General features: G+C 36.3%; 1 protein-coding gene across 2 annotated transcripts in view; it reads left to right on the top strand.

The window, feature by feature from the left end:
* ATP9B (ATPase phospholipid transporting 9B (putative)) overlaps positions 1 to 17,876 on the top strand; it is a 170,714-nt gene that overhangs the window by 62,544 nt on the left and 90,294 nt on the right. For both annotated transcript variants that reach the window (XM_075052402.1, XM_075052403.1), the window contains exon 8: positions 8,949 to 9,043. In XM_075052402.1, coding sequence (XP_074908503.1) covers positions 8,949 to 9,043 — 95 coding nt within the window. The remainder of the gene's footprint in view (positions 1 to 8,948; positions 9,044 to 17,876) is intronic.

The raw sequence follows: 17,876 nt of genomic DNA, 5'->3' as shown, positions 1-17,876 counted from the left end.
GGTCAGATGAATGGAAAACGCCATCTTAACTCAGTACTTAGACCAGAATAATGATTCGAATAATGGTAAGATATAAAAATGGATGGTGTTTATAGAATAGCACTTACGGAATAGTACCCATGTTAGACAATTATCCTGGTTTAGGAGGGCCTTAAAATGGTTTGAAGTGGAGCCACTATTGCGTTAAAAGACTGTAACGTTATAGCAGCCTTCCACTACCGAAAGGGAGCCGACAAGAAAGCCGGAGAAGGACTTTTTACAAGGGCATGTAGTGATAGGACAAGGGGTAACGACTTTAAACTGAAAGAGGGTAGATTTAGCTTAGATGGAAGGAAGAAGTCCTTCCCTGTGAGGGTGGTGAGGCGCTGGAGCAGGTTGCCCAGAGAGTTGTGGCTGCCCCATCCCTGGCAGTGTCCAAGGCCAGGTTGGATGGGGCTTGGAGCAACCCAGTCTAGTGGAAGGTGTCCCCCCCCATGACAGGGGGTTGGAACTAGGTGATCTTTCAGGTTCCTTTCAACCTAAACCATTCTATGATTCTAACCTTTCTGGTTGCAAAAGGTCCAGTTTCATCCCTTTTACCTATCCAGATATGCAGCCTATTTTGTATCAAAGTAGTCTGTAATCTCAGTGAAATTAGCTTGTTGTAGTAGGTTATACTAGGTGGGATTTTTCTCCTACTGTGTTACAATTACTTCTGGAAAATATGTTCATCCTTGATTCATTTGAAGGAAGGTGTACCATCTACTGCCTGTTGAGAAACATGCTTCTAATCCTAACATATGTAGTAAATATGGCTAATATGTTGATGATGTGAGCAAAATTGGCTTACAAATGAATGAGCAAGGCTGAAAATACTCTCAAGATTCTTGGATTTTAATCAGGTGATGTGTTTGGATCATTCATGGGACAGATCACCATAGGTTATTTCAGTTCTAAAAGTTAAAAGCAACTAGAATAGCAGACTAAGCAAATGCACAGAGAGTAACATCAGTGAAAAATGTTCTGGTGATTGTATAAAATGTAATGGTAAAGCTGACATATGCCAAGTACAGTACTGATTTTCATACCATTATAAAGTGGTATTCTGGCCTCCTTTACCTTTTTTTGATCTAAGAAGTGAGAACTTTTTCAGTGTTCTAAGCATTCTGTATGGCAGACTTTTTGATTTAGTCATTAAAACTAAAGACATAAATAATTCACATTATCCTTTTTCTGTATCACTGGATTTCTCCAAAAAGAGATTACTAGTATATATCAGAAGAATAATGGAGTAAAGTGGTGCATCAAATCCTATTAAATGGAAAAGATAAATTAATGCTTTTGAGTATCCTTCTGTATGTCTCAAAATAATATAAATCAGTAAGTTAAAAATGGAGAGTGTGAATATGAATGCACGTGTTTGTTTTTGTTTTACTTGGAACTTTGTTTGCTATATATGAGAATTTCATAATGTTTTTAATAAAAAATAGAGATAAAAATTCCTAAAGCGTACTGAATCAATATAGCAATTCAAAAAAGATGCAGTGTGATCAAGCTTGGATTAAAAGCATCTGTGTGCTTGTCAATAAGGGAGCTGTGATGAGTTTGGGGGTATCATATTGACCGTGTATTAATACACGGTATCCTATAAGACCATCAGCTGATTGTTTAGAATGTAAATGAATCTGTTGATGGATCCAGTGACTGATGGCTTAAATTCCAATTAATCAATTGCTTCATCGGTTTCTTAATTCAGATCAAATATCTCAAGTACACACAGTTCGTTCATGCTCTTAAGAGAAATTAATGCTTTAAAACTAATTTAATCAGCCTTATATAAATGCCACTGTATTTTTCAATTGCATCCTATGTGATGGCATTGTAGCTTAAATGTTTGGGATGTTTCAGGTGTCTTGAGCAAAAAAACTCTTTAGAAGCTATCATAATTGAAAGCTTCTTGTTATAGTGGTAAATGAAACTGTACTCCAACATGTCATCTTGGTGCTGCTATTCATCTTGTCATCAGTTTAAAATTTTCATGCACATAGTCACTTAAGTAATATAAATGATTTAAAAATTAAGTTGTTCGTAAATGATCTGGTGTTAGGTATGTGAAGTCAAAGTCCATTTTTCTTTTGTTGGTTATATTCTACTAACCCATGTCTTTCAATGCTTTTGACTTCAGGCAGGAAGGCTGGTAATATTACTAGACAATATATAGCTGTTTATGACACCACAGTTCCACGTGCCCTGTTTCACAGTGACCCATCAATTAATTCATCAACACTTGATGCAGGCTCTTCACTGTGACACTTATACCAGTTGATCTTAATTTGATTGCCATTAAAACCTTCCTTTCCTGACAACTGTTGTCAATTATACAAAATAAAATCAAGTATTCATAAGTAGGCTGTAATAGGATATAGGCAGACAGATTTAATAATTCAGTTTTGCTGAGGCTTGAAAGGCATTAGTTGTAGCTGTTGTTCTCATTTGTAAAAAATTCATTGGATATAGCTCTTGAGAGAGAAGGCAGACATAATTTTATTTATTTAGATTTGACTGAGAAGAACCCAGACGTGTAGTGGTGGTTTAGCATTATTTCTGATTGAGAATAACTGACATGAATTCTTATCAGTTACATATTATAGAAAGTAAATGTAATTTAATTTTACAATTTTTTTAAGACTAATTTAAGTGCACACGCTCTATGGTTGTTTTTCAATGATATATCTGTAATGGAGTGTGGAATTCAACCCTGCAGTTATGCAGACAAAACAATACCTTTTCAAGACTGGGGCGCTTGATCTTTAATATGCTTGTAAAATATGCATATTCCTGCATATCTGCTATATACAACTAAATTATAGTTGCTTCTCTCTGATGCATCTTCAGCACAGTGTAACATTAAAATGTGTGCTATGGCATATTTGAATTATACCTATAAGTTCTCTTTAGTGCTTACTGGCAAGTCTCTTTTTTTAAGCTTGCTGATACTTGGCAAAAAATCTGAAAGCAGAAATCTGTTAACTTTAATGTTCTCCAAGAGAAAGTTAAATACGGTTTTCAGAACTTCTGTGTTGTTGATTGGCTGGCTATATACCATTCTTTACTGTGTATATTGACATTTGTAACAAATACCGTGTGTGGGTTGACTGTTAAGGCTATGTGGAAGGGATTTGAATGTACTTGTGAAATCTAAAAATGGAAATCTTTTTCAAAATAGTTTCACTTGTAAAATGCTGATTAAATAGGTGTAGTTGAAGACAAGACCTGTTGTAAGTGATTGCTAAAAGCAAGAGCAGAAAAAGGACGGAAATGTGGAAGTATTTTTATAATGACATGTCATTCACTTTGTCATTTTTTAAATGCTAGTCAGAGTAAGTTATTCCTTAAGTTTGGTTTGTTTGGTTTTTGTTTTGTTTTGGTTTTTTTTTTTCCTCTGAATTCAGAATCCTCTCTCTTTCTTCTCATCTGATGACTTACAGCTTCTTTCTCAGATCCTTGTTCCAGGCTGGGAACTGGGAATGGGGAAATGAAAATTAAGTTCTGGATACAGGCCAAGTGGGAAAGTTTAGTTTCTTATGGCAAGAAAACCATCTTAATTTCTCATGTTGCTATTAGACAAGAAACCTGGCCAGTCCTGGAAAGCAAGTGTTCTAAATACTAGCATAATTTGCCACCTTCTGTTTGTGAAAGCAAAGCCAGTAGTAGACTTTGTGATTAAGAAGGAAGCAGGGAGGAAGCTCTGTCTTTTCATGGTGCCACTACCTAAATTTTTCCTTGGCATTTTCAGAATCTGATTTGCAGGGGAATTCCATGAGTTGATGCGTACATCTTGAAGTATTTGGATTCAATTATCCAGTCTTGGATTATTCAAGAGTATTATTGCCTAACAAAGAACACGAGGCCATACTTGTATAACTGGTAGGATGTTCTCCTTCTGTCTGATTATTTTAGAACACTGTTAGGCTACTAAGAAAAGTTCTCTTGCAGTCTCCTACTAAAGAGCCTTTGCCTAAAACATCTCTGAAAGAACGACGTAAGTAATACACAGGAATGCAGGTGATATACAGGAGATGCTACGAATGACACACAGTTTTGTTTCTGCAGCAAACTAAACCAACTTCTCTAGGGTAGTTGAGGTTTTCTTTCCACAGTTATTGCAAATATCAAATCTCGATATAATTCAGATCATCTGAATGATTTTGTTTGTTTGTTTCTTCATTATAGCCTTCCATGAAAATCAGATGATGCAATTTTATATAGAATAATTTAAATTATTTTTCTTCTGCAAAGTAGATTGCTCTTAGTATGTCAATGCTGCTATTTTGGCTTTCTTGTGTTAACTACACTTTCTTTAGAAACTACTTGGTGAACAGGCTGAATAGTAAGCTAATTGTTTTAAGGAGAAATAATCCATCTTTCTGCTTATCAAAAGCATCATTTCCAAATGAAATAAAGTAGGAATAAATAATTTAATTTATACACAACAATTTTTCTCTTCCAAGTGACTTATTCTAAAAACTCTATAAGCTAGAATACATTTAAGAAAACATGTAACATCCCAAGTAATAACTTGTTTTCAGAAGCCTGTATTAAAAACTGTAATTAATACTCAAAAGCGTGTATATAAAATGTAAGTGCTTGGTGGTAGCACAAGTTTATGTACATTACATTACTCCAATTTCAGGAAATTAAACATATCTACACATAAAGAAATTAATGCGTAAAATATGAATAGCAAGTTTGGTAGTGTAAAAAATAAAAGATTTGGCTATCTGATGATGATGCACAGTATTAATGAAGAGAAAGCTTATGATATAATTGGGTTTTACTTCATTAAGCTGCTTTTCTTGCTGGTTAGGAGGGGTGTTTTTGCATCTCCCCCCCCCCCCTCATTTTTTTTTGGGGGGGGGGTGGTGTTTGATTTTTGTTGTTGTTGGGTTTTTTTGGTTTGTTTTTTGTGTTTTTTTGGTTTTTTTTAGTTTAAGGCTAAAATATGACCAGCATTTTCCAAGCAAAACCTGTATTTAGTTTGAAAATTTTTGTTCAAGGCCTTTTTCTTCAGGATTTCTAGAGGTAGGTGGGCCCATAAAAGAGGTCACTGATGCACATGTAAGTGTAAACCACTCCCAGAAGCATCAGACGTGTACATGTCCTGCATGTATGTTCTCAATAAGGCCTTAATCCCAGCACACACTGAGTAAGTAGGATTCTTCCTGCTTACGCTGTATTGAGCCCAGTACCTTTGTTTGACAAATTTAGGCCGAGCATATCATGGCCCTAAATTGGTGCCTTCATAGAATGAGCTTTTGTATCTCTATTTCGAAACACCATAAAAGCTACTGAAATAAATGTTATTTTTGTTCAATAGTCTATTAACATACAAAATAACACTTAAAAAAAGATGGGATTTTTATCCATAGTATCTCAAATAACCATAAACAAGCATATTTAGCAATCTATCCTTATATTTTAATGTTACATAGTTACTTCAGGTTCTTAAAATTGTTTTCATCCTTTGTATTGCAGGTGCTACTTTTCCTCAGAAAAGCCAACTTAGGGCAAATTCTGGACAGGCTTCATAGTTGAGCTTTTGCTAAAACACAAAAAATGGAATTGTAGTCCTACAACTTCCCTAAGCATGCAAGTTCAACAGATTTCAACTAAAATGGTTTTAAAAATCAGTTTAGTTGCACTTGGGCAGGACCTTGCATGGACTTGCTCTAAATTGATTTATGCCTGTCTTCAACTGATTAGGCTAAATGAATATTACATACCTGTAAATTAGTTTAAATATGCTCATGTGAAGTTTGCACCACTTTCGATAAATGATTAAAGTCTTTAAAGCCAGTGTAATTTCCTTAAATCAGCCCTTGAATTCTAATTCAGATCATTCCAAAATTTTCACTATAAAGACAGAGATAAGTCAGACATGTTCACAGTGTTCGACTTTGTCTACTAATCTTGAATGACTGTGTATTGTTATGGGAAATGAGTATCTGAGTGCCCTCACTGCGTAAAGTAAAAAGTTTAATTTTATTCATTCTCCTTTATATGTAGCCTTATGAAAATTTATGTGCAGTATGGAATTTCTTTTTTTTTTTGTAAACAGCTGAGCTTTGATTGGTAAATATTTAAAATACATCATGACTTTTCCTTTAAGCAACACAGAACTTAAAAAAAAATTTTGATTCTTTGTATGCTGTAAAATAATTGTCAGGTTCAAGAGTTATCACTGAATTCAGAGGGAATAGTGATTCCTGATGTTTGTGTAGATGTTTTTTTCCTGGCAAGTCATATTCAGGTTAGAAATGTAAGAGATTTTTAACACTGACCTAAAGCATTCCGTTAAAGTACACAACACAGTGTTTTTCTACATTTGGGGGGTGGGGGTGTGGCGCTTTTTTAATATAGTTTTGTGACTGGGGGGAGAGGAGGCAATGCTTCCAAGCATTTCAAAATGGAGCAGTTACAATAGCTGTTTTTTCAGCAGACTTTGATTTTTAGAAGTTTTATGTACTGCTGACTCAAATACCTTCCAAAGGTAAAGTACGTGTGACTTCTATGGAATACACAGTGGGGAATATTTAGTGGTTTACAAGTCCAAGGGCTTGGTAGGGGTGAAGAGTTGTTTTTATACATTGTTTCTAATTACATGTTTAATCTTCCATGATTATAGCTTAGTTAAGCCAGGTTTAAAATCAGTATCTCATAGTATAATTAAAATTACTTAGTCAAATCTGCTGCAGTATTTGAGGTAGAGAAGAGGATTGTATTGTTTCAGTTTTGCTGTTGTGATCATTATTGAAAGCTGACTTGGCAGAAAGCAGTCCCCTTTTCTGGATAAACGTGAAACAGGCTATGAGATAAGTTATTGATGAAATTAACTGCTGAAGTGGAGAGGAAATGCAGCTGGCCAATACATGTCATAGTGTGAGCTCTATTAAATGAATATATGTGCAGTCAACCATTCACAGGAGCCACACTGGTCTTGAACTGCATTGATCTATAGTATAATTCTAAATGAAATTGATGGAAGAGAGCAACCATTGACAGGAAGGGTAAAGAGAACCACAAAATGTCTTGTACAGGAAAAGTGTGATGGAAAGTAGGCTCATCTATGCCATGGATAGAAAGTGCGGTGAAACCGCGATATTTCTAGGTGTTCCTAGGTACCTCACCCTTAATTATAATGCAGTGTATGTCACTGGACTCATCAAAAAGTGCTTTGTAATATTTTATTTTTAGAATAAAATACATACAGAATCCTGTCAAGATTTTAAAATCAGCTTTTCAAGAACTTCAGATATGGCTTTACAGCTTGCAGCTCTGAGCTTTGGGTGAAATTTAGTTGTGATAATGTGTTCCGAGAGCTGTTTATATTAACATTTAAAGACTTGTTTACTTACTGTGCACTTAATATAAATACAGCTGTTACATGAAGGCTTGTAAGCTGCTTTCAAGATCGTTGTGCAAAAATGCTACCTTCTAGTCAGATATAATTTCAGGTGGCTTCTCTCTCAAGCATGTCCTTTCAGGCCATTAGCTCATTGAACTGCTTAATTTACAGGCCTTGATGAATAAAACATTGGCTTCTGTTAGATTTTACTTACATCAGGGTCCACATGTCCTATAAAAGAATCTCTCTTAATTTTGTGTTCACTGGTAGGTACCCTTTCTTGATGTATTGCCTATTAGATTCAAAGCTTCTAGCACATCGTCTTGTCTGTGTAAGAAGACAAAGCTGGATAAAGTCCTTTGCCAGTGTTTCCTTCAGTTTAATTGCTACCGTATCACTGCTAGTGATGAAACTACTTTGTTGGTTTGTATTGGATTGGTTGAAATATAGAAGGAAGTTTGAGTATATATGCGTGTATGTCTATACACATTGTTTAAAATTTACAAATAACAAGAAAAATCTATTATTTTCACACCCACAGCACACAGTAACAAGAGTGTATACCATTGTTAGTCTGTACCATAATCGAAGTTTTAATTATTACTTCAGAAATATTTGAGGTTTCTTTAGTGTAGTAATTGTGATGAGTACTGCTAAAACTTTTCCGCCTTTCAAACTTGATGGAAATTGTACCTAATTGTATGTTTTTAATAGATTGGCAATGTTCGTGTGCAGTCTTTTTTGAATCTTACGTTAGTAACCTATCTAATAGTCCAGACTTGATGTTAACCATCAAACTAGTTATTTTTGACTCAACTTCTGCACTGGTCTCAGTTTCCTGTTTCTTGAAAACTAGTTTTCTGTCTGTAAAGCACAGTGATTCTCTTTAGTATGTATCAGTCTGTATCTTGAGCTTCCCTTGTATTTTAAGTACTGCGCATGTGTTGACAGATTTCTTTAGGCTTGGATCCGTGACAATTGCAGATGATTCAAAATTACTTCTTCTAAGCATAATACATTGGGACCCATGTTGTCTTGAATGGTATCTATGCTAAGGATTTATTTAAAAAAAATTTTTTTTCAGAGAAGCCAGGAGACTATAAGCAGTGGAAGTTTGTAATGTCAGACCAGCAAAGAGACAACAATCACAGGCATCAGTTCATTATTCTTTTGTGTTGGAATTGTACAAGTGACACAATTCTAAAAAGAAAAAAAAAAATTAAACCTCTTTCCACTTCAGCCAATGAAGTTGTATATCTTGCTGATAACATTTGGAAGCCTGTTTAGAAAATAAGAAACCTGTAAAAAAGGATTCCCACCCCACCCCCCGCTCATAAACAAGCGTATTGTTAATTTTATCCAAAAAATTGTGCGATTATGTGATACCTGGAGCATTCCTGGAAGAAAGCACACAGGCATTCCAAAATATGAATCCTTTTATATGTGGCACATTTATTTAAAAATGGTTGTAAACTGTTTTATTTTCACTCTTCTAAATTTCTTTTAACCCAAGCTGAATTTTTGAGATCAAAAAAATAGTCTGATGTCTCTTTATAACTTCAAGGTTCGTGTTTCATTCGAACTGACCAGCTCGATGGAGAAACAGACTGGAAACTGAAGGTTGCTGTCAGTTGCACACAAAGATTGCCAGCTTTGGGGGTAAGAATTTTATCTGTTTGCTTTTAAGATATCTTCCATGTATGCATATATATCTCTTATCTAAAAGATTGTTACAATTATTGTAAGTATTGGAAAATATCTGTTACCGCGGTCTTAGTTTTTGCAATAAATAGGAGATACATATTCCACTGAATGCTGAATGAGAAGTTAGTTATTCAAATATTCTTGGTTTTACATTGAAGAGAAACTGAGACAGAATTGGATTTTTATCTTTCAACTTAGTGGTTCTCATTGTGGTCCCCACCGAGATCCACACTTCACAGAAGCATATCACAGTTGTAGTGTTTTCAACCAAGCGTTATACTGCAAGTGCAAGTCATTCTTGCCTCAGGAACCGTTGCTTTAATCACTAACTTGTCAGCTTGGGAAACAGCAGCCTGCTCTTGGAAGGTAAAGTGCTTTTTGTTGTCAAGATGCTTTCTGGTCTGACTAGGTGCAATGTACGAGTTCTTGCAAGGAGCGCTCTCTAAGCGTTGGCTGAATGTGTGTATTTTTTAAGTGTGTATGTGTGTCGTGTTATGGGTAAGTATTAAAATCATTAAAAAAGGACACATGTATGCGTGTGTATATAGGTATACATTCAAAATAGACACATATCTACAAAAATGTATGTAGAATTGTATAAATGTCTCTTAATGAGAAGCTGAATTGTGCCCTTTGTACTGGGGAAGCTTGCTGTTTTACAGGAGAGTTGGCTTGGTATTAAGAGACTTCCTCTGAAAACATACTCAAGTTACAAGCTTGTGGAAATTTACCTGTACAGAATTTCTGGTGTTTTGACACTAAATCCTTTAGGTGTTTTATTAAAGGCAAACATACCTTAAGAGGACTGTTTATATACCACGTTAGTAGAAAAAGTGTTAGATTATCTGCCAGATCTTAGCAGGACTTCTGCAGTTATTCTTCCAGAATTATGGAGTTACTGCCACACTGAAATTAGAAAAAGGGAGAGATATTTTTTTTTCTGTGTTCATAGTGCTCTGGCTACTGGCTGCACATGTGAGAAGGAGGAGGAAAAAATAGCTAGGTTTGAATTTAGAAGGTTGGAAACAAGGGATGGAACTGAAGATTGGTCATGCTAGACAGAGATGCCACGTCAGCCTCCAAGATGGGAGTTCTAGTGCAAGAACAGACCTTAACAAGTATTCTGTAACCTGCAGCTGAACTTAGTATTTGTAATAATCCCTCTCCTGTAGGGTTTTACCATTTAATCATTGGCCTGTCTTATTTTCTCACTAAAAAAATCATGTCCACATTTGAGACCGATGCATGCATTTGGCTCGAATCCAGTCAATTTTTTATCTTGCTTCGATTTTTTTTTTTAAATTAAATAGTGCTTTTCAGATAGTTACAACTGTGTCCAACTTAGCTATTTTTTTTTTATTTCTTTTTTGTTTTGGAAGCATCACTGACTGCACTCGGCAAATACAACTCTTCATGCAGAGCACTGCCTCTCTGAGTTCTGTTTACTGTTTATAATTTTGGTGCTCTGAACTTGGAAATTTTGGTGTTCTGAGCTTTGGTGCTCTAAGGCTGATGAAATCTGGACTAAATTACAATGCAAACGTTTCTCTACACTCGCCTTTGGCAAAGAAAAAAAAAAGTTTTAACATCTTTTCTAATTTTTTTCTTTCTTTTTTTTTTTTTTTTTTTAGCCTAAATTCATGTCTGAAGTTTTCCCTCCTTGCTAGGAAGAAAGTGACCTGGTAAAGCAGGGAATTATTGTACTGTAACTTTTATATTGTGTTCTTTGTTTTAAAAAAACAAACAAACAAACAACCCCCCCCCCCCCCAAACCCCTAGTTATCAATGGACTTGACAAATTAAGCATCTATGGAGATAGTATAAAATTATTGTTAAACCTGTGCATTTGATTTGAAAGAAGTAAATATTTGCATTGTAGTTGTTTACAGTGGAAAAATAAATCAGAAATGGTTGAAGTTGGGGAGTCTGCATTTGAATGGTAGGACATGCAGCCTCAGCTTCTGCAGAAGTGAAGGTTTGCTTCAGGTGGCGGTTGTTTTGGACATGTAGGGGAGGGAAGGCAAGGTATCACCAAGAAATTATTCATGCGTCTTGGAAACAGTATACAGGAATCAACTGTACAGTATAGTAACCATTTCTTCCTTAGTTGTTTCCACTTACTGCTATTAACCTACCTCCAACTGATCTGTGCTTCTTGCAAGATTTTTATATTCTCCCTCTCTTGAGCTGTAGGTGACAACCTGAGTTGCATCTTCAGGTGCAGAGGAGCTATGTACACTTAACAAACCTTCCCTGGCTACCAGCAGCAGATGGAAGCCACCAAGCAGTTGACGTGCCTCTGCCCTTTCTCGCATCACGCAGTTAACCGTGCTAGCCAAGACTTTGTCTGCATTAAGCTGACATGCCACCCCGAAGTAACTGACACTGGGTATAATACTTCCTGCTGGCTAAACTAAACTATCTCCCAATTTCCATACTGTGTGGTTTGGTGAAACCGTTGACACTTGGTGGTTCTTTAATGAGATAATTTTAAATGGCTGCTTCCCAGCTGGTCTTAGATTGTTTCCAGTGGTCATGTCATATATCTGCTTCACCCTTAAGACCCATCTGGCTGTGAATTATTTTGGGGAAATGGTAGCCTAATGCACCCAAATGTAAATGCTTTTTAGGGGATCCCCACATCCTTCACAGAAGATAATGCTCAGCACACATCCCAGAAGGCTGTTTCCATTCCTGTGGAAAGCACATTGGTATTTCTTTAATTTCTGCAAAGACACTTTTACCTTTACTGGGATGGCAATAATATGCAAGAGTATCAGCCGCCTAAAGAAACTCTGTGGATGGACAACTTCAGAAGATTAGTATGAAGCTCTAAGCAAGCCATGAATTTCATACTAAAAAAAAATTGCCTTATGGAATTATTTTATTCTAAGCCTAATTTTTGTAGTTCCTAATAGAGACATAAGCTGTGTCTGTATATAGTCTCTCTGCATACTCATATTCTGTAAAGCTAAATTAAAATGCAGTGGGCAGAATTGTTTCTTTAAAGTTACAGTAAAAACAATGGTTTGGGGGGGGGGGGGAAGCAAAAATAGGATACATGCTTTAAACATGTAGGGATAGTATTTGGCACTCTTTGAAACTTTATGCCCAACTTACCTGAAATGGGATGTTTAAAATATGTAGTCGAGGTTTTCTCAGCAAACAGTATTCAAGCTCTCCTGTATGTGCAGTGGAAAAAATTCGAAGGAACTTGGTTAAAAGTAAGGGTCATTTCAGAAACCCATTTCAAGTAGACTTTTTCTTACCGTGGACTTCTACAGTATCATCTGTTGCTGAAATTTTTTTTTAATAAAACTGAAAAATCGGGCAAGTTGCTTTCCAGATATTAACTTGAAAATGTCTGTTGCTTTGTAAAACATCCCTTGTTTCTGTTCCTGACTTGAAAAACCACTGTTTTACAGCGATTATCTTGCTAACCTGTACACTGTGTAACAGGGGCATATGCTTTTTGATAGGCTTAAAATTACTTCTGCAGAAACTTGCCAGGGTTTGAAGCAGTCTGGCAAAGGACTGAGCTTTGTGCTGCAGTCCGGGATCAATTGTTTCCTTTCCTCTACCAAATGTTAGGAGAATCGGGCAGCGATCCTTCCTTCTGCTAAAAGAAGCTGCTGGCGGGCGATCCGCCTTCCATTCTGTTGGCGCTATGTGTCGCACGAGGTGGGCAGCGTGTTGTTATTTGCCCCCCCAAATAATTAAGGCACTTTAGCTTTCTCAAATCAATCCATTAATGAAAACGATTTTGCTTTAAGGAATTTGGGGAAATGAACCTTCCCAACTAGCGGGCCTTTCGTACCCGATAAATGCCGGTTTCTGTCCGTTCTCTGTAATACTACCCAACAACGCTGCCACTTCCCCAGGTAGTGTGTTTGACTAAGACTCTTCCAATGCACTCGTGTCGTGGCACACGCGGCGCTGGGGTGTGGCTCCAGCCAGGGGAATGCCCCGCCCTGCCCCACCCTGGCCATACTTCCTGGTTGTCACCTGCTGGGCAGCCACTGGCAGAGTGGCGGGAAGGTGGCTGGTGAGGCCCTGCCCTGCCCCGCCCTGCCCCGCCCTCGCCACCAGTTGAGGGCGAGTCCTGTCTAGCTGAGGGGCTGTGATAATTCCCAGTTTGGGAATTTTGGATTAGTTGGAAGGCGTGGTAACGAAAAGGGGCAGAGCACGGTGTGTTCTGTGTCCACAGAGAATTCTGTGGAGAACTCAAAAGTTCCATTAGGCATGTCCGTTTCGAAGACGGGAAGCTTTTGTTTCAATTCAGTACCACCTTTGAACTGGATCGAAGGCTCGTGTTTGTACGCATGGTGACAAAACCGGGTTGGGTTTCCGAGGTGAACTTTATACGCGTTCATGATAAAGCAGTGGTTCGCACAGCAAACCTGTTCAGAGAGGGGTCGTGTGGGACGCCATCGCTGGGGTCCGGCGCTTCGCCCTTGCTCTCTCTGGGCTGACGTTCTGGGGTTTCGCTGTAATGGATCAAATAGCTTCAGCTAACTTTCCGTCAGAAGTAGCGGTTGTTGATGGCAGTAGTGCTTTTCTGGCTTCCAGGGTGTCTCCACGCGTAAAGCATCACCTGTTCCAGTGTCTTCTCCACGTGCGTGCAGTGTGTTTTCAAAGCCGAGGCTTACAGTTCATATTTATGTATTAAAATATATTTTTAATAATTTGAGTGTCCCAAGTTGTGCATAAAATAGACTATAAACAATTTGATCGTGTGTTCAACAGAATATATTCCCCATAATTGTCACTGGGTTTGATTTCTTTAGCTACCTGATGTAAAGGCGGTGAGGATCTCGTGTTGGCATGAGCTTTCAGTCGTGTCAGCAGAGCAGCACTGTAACCCTACCCGCTGTGACACCCAGAATAAACAAACCTGCAGACCTTCAGAGCTTTTCTTTAAGAACAGATGACACCACCAAGATGATCAGTACAGATTTTGTTGTCTTTAGAAAGCACTTAATGTGATCAGAGAATTAAAATTTCAACAAGTCATTTAATGATGGCAGAGCAGCAAATATTGTAACGCCTAGATAAGGTTTCTTGCAGTTTCATAGTTGTCGGTGGGGCAGTTCTGGCAATACGCGTGTTCGGAGGCATTCTTCTCTAGCTTGTGTGATCAACTAAATTTATTAACAGCAATGAGGTCACTGTAATTTTCAATAAATGGTGACTTGCTGATTTATATCAGAAGATCCATACAGCAGTAAACAATACCATTTACATTTAATTAGTTTTATTGAACCAAAGGCAATTTTATTTGTAATGAACTACATGTTATGATTAAGAATGTATTTTAATGATCTTTAAGTAAGGTGAACAAATGTTGCCCTTGACCTAATAGAGGAGATTTTTCTATGTTATTGATAACTTTACGGTGAATTTTAAATTGTGAAATGCAAAAGAGAACATTTTCATTATGGTACCATCATCAAGTCATCTCCTGACTTTTAGTGTAGAAGGATGAATTGCATTCTTCTGAATTATTATTTTCAAGTATGAGATAATTAAATGCATGTCAAGTTTTTTTAAAAAAAATCTCATCTACTGTTGTATAAAAATAATTTAATTTTTATTGCTTAAGATTCAAGTCTTTCATGTAGTTTCTTTAATCTAGAACTGTTACGGTCCCCCTACCCAAGGTTTGGGGTTTTTTTTTCCTTGAGTAAGAATATAACTGAGGTCATTTGCCCTCGCTCTTTCCTAAAACCAACATAATTTTACATGTAGAGTACTGTTTCCATTGAACATATCAGTAGAACTATTTGGCTTCAGTGAACCAGCAGTTCAATGCTTATAGTATGAAAATAATTCTTTACTGAAGCTGAATTTCACAAAGATCAAGTCCTTCATTAGTTAAATCATTAATAAAAAGTAATTGTCTTTTTTTTATATATATACCATGAAATCCTTTGTTTAAGGTAATTTCCCTTCTCCCTGGTTTTATATAGGGGGAATCAGTGACATAACCTAACCAGGTAAATTCTTCCTGCTCAGTGAGCAGAAGTTACGTTTACTTGTAGTGTTATGTACAAATATTGATGTCATCTTGTTAAATTCACCATTGTGACTTCTTTCAAGATAGTGAGATGAGAAATGCACAGCTTCTACTACTGGGAAAGCAGCAGTAGGTGAAGGAAAAACTTTGTACTCTTATACTAACCATTATTGTTGAATGCAGTTCATGTGTAATCTGCCTTCTATAACTGTATCATTCTTTGGATTTCTCTTTCTCTTGTGTTATAAAACTTCAGCTGCTGTATTTTATTGGCCTGAGAATAATGTCCATTTGGAGTACAGAGCACTGGGTTACAGAAAAAAAGTCCTTATCCTTTTTCTTTACCCTAATAAAGAAAAAATACTTCAGAAAGCTACTGAGCATGTGTAATATGCTTGTATGTCTTTTCTTTCTACTAATCATGAATGAAATGCCAATCAACTACCACCCTGGATTTCTCTCAGAGCATAGGTTTTTCTTATTTTTTTTTAGTTTTGGGAAAAAACATGCGCTTTTGGAATACTCTGCCAGTTCTATTTGTAGCATTCCAGAATAATGCCACTAATGTGTAGGGAATGTGCAGATGTCAGTTTTTCAGAAAGATAAGTGAGTTTGTTTCAGAGTTGAAATTCAAAAAAGAAAAAAAGGAAAACATTAAAGTTTAGGTGTTAAATCAGAAATACAAAAAGACAACTAAAACACAAAAAGAAGAGACACCAAAAGAGTGTGGTAGAAATTTTTACATTTAAAAATGCAAAAAAGAACATCGCAGTAGAAGAAAATAGAAAGATTAGAAATCAGGAAAATATATTACTGTACAAATGCTAATATTCTTAAAAAGGTGGATATTTCTGCTTCCTTTTATTCTAATGTTGCTTCCCACTAAGGCATTCTTTGAAAAGAGAGAAGTTCTTGCTTGACACATTTCACTAGCAGTTTTTATTGTGTATATGAGTATGTGTGTGGTATTAGTTTTCTGCTGTGCTATCCACTACTGAGAGACTCTTTATTTTTCTTTGCATAATAAAGCACATAATAGCCTGGATTAGCTAAATTGTAAGTGATAACAGATTGGAAAGAAGTGAATGATGAAGATATAGGACACCACATGTGTATTAGTTTCATATGAATTATTTCTCGTGAACCTGATGAAAGTAGGTTGGAAGAACAAGGATGCAATGAATGAACTTCGTGTGAAAGACTACAATAAATGGCTAACGGTTTAAGATAAAGATAATTTGTGAGAGTTAATGTTCAGATTTGATTAATCTTTTAAAAAGTATATGAAATACAAAGTCTGTCCTACCTTTTGCAAGGCATGAATTGAGAGATTTCTTCTCTGCAGAATATAAATACAAATTCATTTTTTATAGAGCTACACATTTTTAAATGAAAGTCAAACATGTTTGATAAATGTACAACAGATTTTTAAAAACCCATTCATTTTGATCTGGAAAAGTGAAAAAAAATATTCAAAAATCTGTAACCATTTTATCAGAGAAACAAAAGGATATACGTGTGTCAGATTTTAAGACATTAACACAGGTGGACAATTACACCTTTAGTTAATTTTTGTAACGTTCAAATTATGTAATATTCAAATGTAGTTACTCTTTCCTAAATTCAAAATTATAAATGAAAAATAATGGCATGCTTTTAAAAATAGCTAGATTTGAGCCAAGGTGTGGTTATACCTCCATGAAAGAGGCCATAAAATTAATTCCGCTTTTGAAGATAGCATGAACAGGGTATTGTAGCCACGTAATCCGCTCCCCAGAGGTGGGGTCTGATGAGCCTTTTGCAAGGTTCATCCAGTAATAAAGGGTGGAGATAACCCAAATAGTTAGGTGCTACATATGGTGAGAAGGTAGACACTCTTGCATTTCAGCAGAGGTTATGATTCTTAGATCAACTGGGATTTAGTGTCAAGCAGCTGCTCCTCTCCAGAGTAGAAACTGGATTGGGGATCCACGTGTGAGTGGTCTACTTGTGTTGAAGTCTCTTAGCTGCTGTTGGTCCTGACCACGTAAAAAGCACCAAAAGGTTTGCTTTTGTGATGAAAAGAAAGTCCTTTGTATCCAGTTTTTAACAATTAGTCTGCGGTATTCTATGGGAGGTGGATGTTTCAGAACAATTACCTCACAAAATAATTGTTTCAGAATTTTAAAGTGATCCTCTCTGGGCCTCTAGGGACAGCTCTTAAGATCTAACGATCATCAGATTTTTAATTTTTTTCTTCCCCTAGTTTATACCATACTGCCATTTATTTATAGACCCTGCTACTGTAGTATCTAAGAGTCTCCTATTCTTCTTAGTTTTAGGGTAGGAATGTTCATGGGTTCTTTGCCGTCATGAGTAGTAGTAGCATGTATATCAGACCCAATTTTATCAGACTAGTTCAGCGTATCCCTGACTTTAAGCATTTGAGTAATCCTCTTGATGTATCCAGGCTTTCTTGAAGCTGATGGGTTTTTTCTCATGGGTTGACTGCAGATGTGCTTGAGCATTTAAAGAGAACTTGAATCAATTTCATTGTTTCCTCTTGTATTCAGTTGGCTTTGTCCTTGCTGGAAAAGTATTTTGTTTTCAGTTTCATTATCCCCCCCCTCTTTATTTTTAGAAGAATAAATATATGGAAAATATTTTAAGATTATGCTATTATAAATTAAATTGGGGCTGTCAAGACAAAATAAATTAGTTAGAAATTTCTAACTTATGTTATAAATGTAAAACAGTTTAGTGTTTGAACTATCAACACTTTTAGAGTATCAT

Source organism: Buteo buteo, chromosome 20, assembly GCF_964188355.1.
Source record: "Buteo buteo chromosome 20, bButBut1.hap1.1, whole genome shotgun sequence".
In the NCBI taxonomy this organism is placed as follows: domain Eukaryota; kingdom Metazoa; phylum Chordata; class Aves; order Accipitriformes; family Accipitridae; genus Buteo; species Buteo buteo.
The sequence above is the reverse complement of the archived record's forward strand: the minus strand, read 5'-3'. Positions and strand labels throughout refer to the sequence as shown.